The following is a 3,883-nucleotide window of genomic DNA, read 5'->3' as shown; positions in this document are numbered from 1 at the left end:
GCCATCGACTTTCCGGCTCTGTGACTCTCACTCCTCTAGGCGCCGCCTGTGAGTGGAATCACACAGCTCTTGCTTGGATCAGCACGGACTGACTGCAGAGCAATGCCTGACTCAGGGATGGGGCGGCGTCAAAGTCTGGGCCTGGCGTTACTGAAGACGGTCACCCCACAAGCACTGATGGGGCACCTCCTGCGCACCAGGTGCTGGGGACGCTGTGTGACCCCGACAGCCCTGTGCGGTGGGGTGAAGGCCAGAGGTCCCGGTGGGAGCAGTGAGTGTCACCCAGAGGAATGAACCAGAAGGAGGAGGGTTTATTTCACGGTGGATGTGGACCAGCAGTTTGGGGGGGACAGAAGAACCCTTTTAGCCCACAGATCAAGCCCTTGTTGTGAGGTCATGTGCTATCCCCAGGGCTTTGCTGCGTGCTGCAGCGGGGCCGAGGGCAGGGCGGGGGCCCTCAGACCGGGCGCTCAGGTTTCCTTCCTCAGACTGGACGGTTTCCCAGGGGTGGAGTGGGGGCGCGTCCCCCTTCTCAGATTGGGACTTAGAGGGGGGCCGAGTGTGCCTCTCCGCAGACCGGCAGCTCCTCAAGGTGCCAGGACCCATGCCTCCCCCCACCCAGCCTCTCCGCCCCCAGACTAGTGGGAGCAATGACAACTGGAGTGGGGGAGGGGAGCGGGTCTCCTTTCTTCTCGGACCAAGAGCGTTTGGCAAAGTCCTAGAAGCAGGAAGAATTGACAGAGGTCCCGTTTCATCCCCAGCTTTAGACCCAGAAAAAGCAGAACAATTTCTCTAGGAAAATAAAATCAGAACAGAAAGCCCTGGGGTCAGGGCGCACACCCACACTTGGGACTGTGGGCGTGTCATTGTGGTCCTCGGGTTGTGGGTTTAAATGGGGACCTGTTTCCTAAAGCAGGGGGGCTAGGGGATGGTCTTGGCAGTTCCCATAGGGTCAAGGTTCCCCCGTCTGCAGGCTCAGTCCTCATCCTCACTGGCATAGAGACCGGCTTCCCAGCGTTCAGCCATCGCGTTCTTGTGGCGGGTCACCCGCGTGGCTTCCAGGACCTGCAAGAGGAGGTACAGAGTCCCCATGAGAGTCCTACCCGCCCCCCCACTGCCAACTCAGGCTAGGCTTAGAACAGGGGCAAAGCAGGGCCACCCCCTCCTCTGTTTCGACCTTCAACTCCTACTAATAGCACCAAGGGATGTGCTGACCCATGGGAGCTCCATGGCAGGGGAAATATCTGGGTCTGGCTTTGCAGGCTCAGCTCCAAGATGGCCCCAAATATGTTCCACAAACCCACTGAGGTAGCGGGCCTTCTCCACACTCTCAGATGAACCCCTCCCTCAAAGGAAACGCCCTTGCCTTGGGCCCAATCTGTTCCAAAACCTTCATCATTTGACAAAGAAGCTGCAAGTGCACCCATTTTGCACAATCTGTGCCCATGCAGGCATCACAAGCAGATCCAAGCAAAATCCACCGCGGGAAGACACTGCCAATCAAGGAGCTACCCAGTGACGTTTTCACATCCCAAAGAAAAGCTTTTGATGGCCCAGGTGTCATGGGGCAGGGGGCTCAGACAGGGGAGGAGAAGACAGTCCTGGCCCCCAGGAGCACACTCACCTCCGAGTTGACGCGGTCCAAGGGGTTGATGCCGGCATACTACAGGAAAGGAATATGCGTCAGCCCTGGCCTTCTGGCCCTGCCCCACCCCAGAGCCCGCCTGGAACTCAATGCAAAGTCCACTTGGTCACCCCTTGAGGCAGGAGGGAAGGTGTTCCATGCCCACATGGTCCTCCTGAGTGCCCCTCGATTACCACAGATGCAGCCATCCACCATGCTGTTCCCTCATGCTGTTCCCCCCAGTGCAGCCTCAGGCTACCCCTTGCAGTTTTTTTTTCTCTTTCTGTCAACTTCAGCATAATAAAGACAGTCACTATTGATGGAACCCATCCCATGGCCAGGCCCTGCTGTCAGGCTCGGAGATGGCTCGTCTCATGGTAATTTCACAAAGGAGGAGATTGAGGATCAGAGAGGGGCAGGGACTTGTCCAACATCACACAGCAGCCAAGTGGCAGAGCTGAGAGTTGAACCCAGTTCACGGTGCCCAAACCCACGAGGCCAGGCTGTGAGTTCCAGGTGGGTGAGGCTGGAGTTGGTATTATTCTCCATGGTGTCCCCGGTCCTCCACTCAGGGAGGAGATGGCCTCATAGTTACAAATGTGTGGCATGGATTCAGGCCTGGGTGCAAGTCCCAGCTCAGGAACTCAGGGGCCACGTGACCTTTGACAAGTCGCACTCCACCTTCCTGTGGGAGGTGTCAGAACTCATCCAGGCCTCCGAGGGGGGTGGCCAGGGCTCTAGACTCACCCATTGCTCCTTCTTCTTTCTCTGCCCAGGAGCAGCCTCAGCAGGGGCCTCTGCCGTCCACACCAGGCCCGAGTGCAGGCGGATGGGGGAGAAGAAGTGTGACTCGGACACTGAGTAGCTGCCTGTGGTGCCTGCGGGGTCAGGGGGAAGGACGGAGCATCAGGGAGCGTGCCATAGTCCCTTGAGGGCAGGACATCTATCAGACCAAGGCCTGGGAGACACAGACTATGGGGACCACGTAAGGAGGCAGGGGAGTGAACAGACGTGCAGAGCAGGGAGCTTGCAGGCAAACTGACAGAACGACCAAAACAGCCGTAGCCGGTTTGGCTCAGTGGGTGGAGTGTTGGCCTGCGAACTGAAGGGTCCCAGGTTCGATTCCGGTCAAGGGCACATGCCCCGGTTGTGGGCTCGATCCCCAGTGGGGGCCTTGCAGAAGGTAGCCAACCCATGATTCACTCTCATCGTGGATGTTTCTATCTCTCTCTCCCTCTTCCTTCCTCTCTGAAATCAATAAAAAAATATATATTAAAAAAAAGAAAAAGAATGACCAAAACAGCGAGTCAGGAAGAACTGGGCAGATGGATGGGTGAGATCTCACGCCAGGTGAAAACATTAAAAGTGACACAGGAGATCTTTCATAACAAAGAGGAACAATTGACCAAGAGGATGCAGCGTCTGTAAACCTTTTATGCGCCTAATAACAAAACCTTCAAATCCATAAAGCAAACGCCACAGTGCCAAGTGGACATCTCTCTCCAAAATCTACCGTTTCCGGGAACATACAGGCAGAGAGACCAGCCAACTGGGGGAGTGGACAAAGTCCTCCAGACGTCCCTCCACGCTCAGTCCCTCTCGATCCCCCCAACTCCCCCTCCCCACCCTTCTCTGCTCCAGTCTCCGGGACCAGACCAAGCAGCCGTCCCGCCCGGCCCTTCCTCACCCGAAGCCCGGGAGGAGCTCCTGGAGTCGGGGTCACAGTCCAGCGGCGGGGAGAAGACCTCCGGGAAGAGGGCATTGCGTCGCTCCTCCGCCACCTCTTGCTCCCGCCTCAGGACGCTCTCCACCTCCCGCTCCAGCAGCTCAGAGGACTGGGACCTTTGGAGCCGCAGAGGGGGGGCCCCAGCCACTTCCCAGCCCCAGGATCGGGGCGTCTCGGCCTTCTGGGGCACGTCTGGGACCCTGAACCGCAGGGGACGCAGGCGGAAGTACCCCCATCGCACGACACCCCTGTTGGCTGGTGGGGGTGCCCCTGAGGGCTTCCAGGACTCCTGCTTTGTGCCTGAGGGTTTTCTAGAGGATTCCGAGAGATGCCTCGGAGACCCCGCGGCCTTTGCCACCGCCTTGGCCTCGTCTGCAGCGAGACCGCCAGGCTGGCCCCGTGCGTGGAAAGCTGGGAACCTTGGCTGGGGGGTCCCCGGGCTCAGGTACGGCTGGTAGGCGTCAGGGTGGATGCGGTTCACCTTCCTCAGCTCTGGAGCGGGGGCGGCCGCCCTGGTGTCGGGGGCCAGGCCC

General features: G+C 58.9%; 1 protein-coding gene across 1 annotated transcript in view; it reads right to left on the bottom strand.

Moving 5' to 3' along the window:
* Positions 1-291: 291 nt before the first annotated feature.
* The window catches only part of LOC102755185 (mitotic interactor and substrate of PLK1), a gene marked incomplete at its 5' end in the record, with an annotated part of 4,485 nt that continues 893 nt past the window's right edge, over positions 292-3,883 (bottom strand). Inside the window, 4 exons of the mRNA XM_006764847.2 lie at positions 292-1,065; positions 1,625-1,663; positions 2,372-2,502; positions 3,312-3,881. Coding sequence (XP_006764910.1) covers positions 976-1,065; positions 1,625-1,663; positions 2,372-2,502; positions 3,312-3,881 — 830 coding nt within the window. The remainder of the gene's footprint in view (positions 1,066-1,624; positions 1,664-2,371; positions 2,503-3,311; positions 3,882-3,883) is intronic.

Source organism: Myotis davidii, unplaced genomic scaffold (genome assembly GCF_000327345.1).
Source record: "Myotis davidii unplaced genomic scaffold, ASM32734v1 scaffold198, whole genome shotgun sequence".
Taxonomy (NCBI): Eukaryota; Metazoa; Chordata; class Mammalia; order Chiroptera; family Vespertilionidae; genus Myotis; species Myotis davidii.
This window is presented reverse-complemented; position numbering and strand designations above follow the sequence as displayed.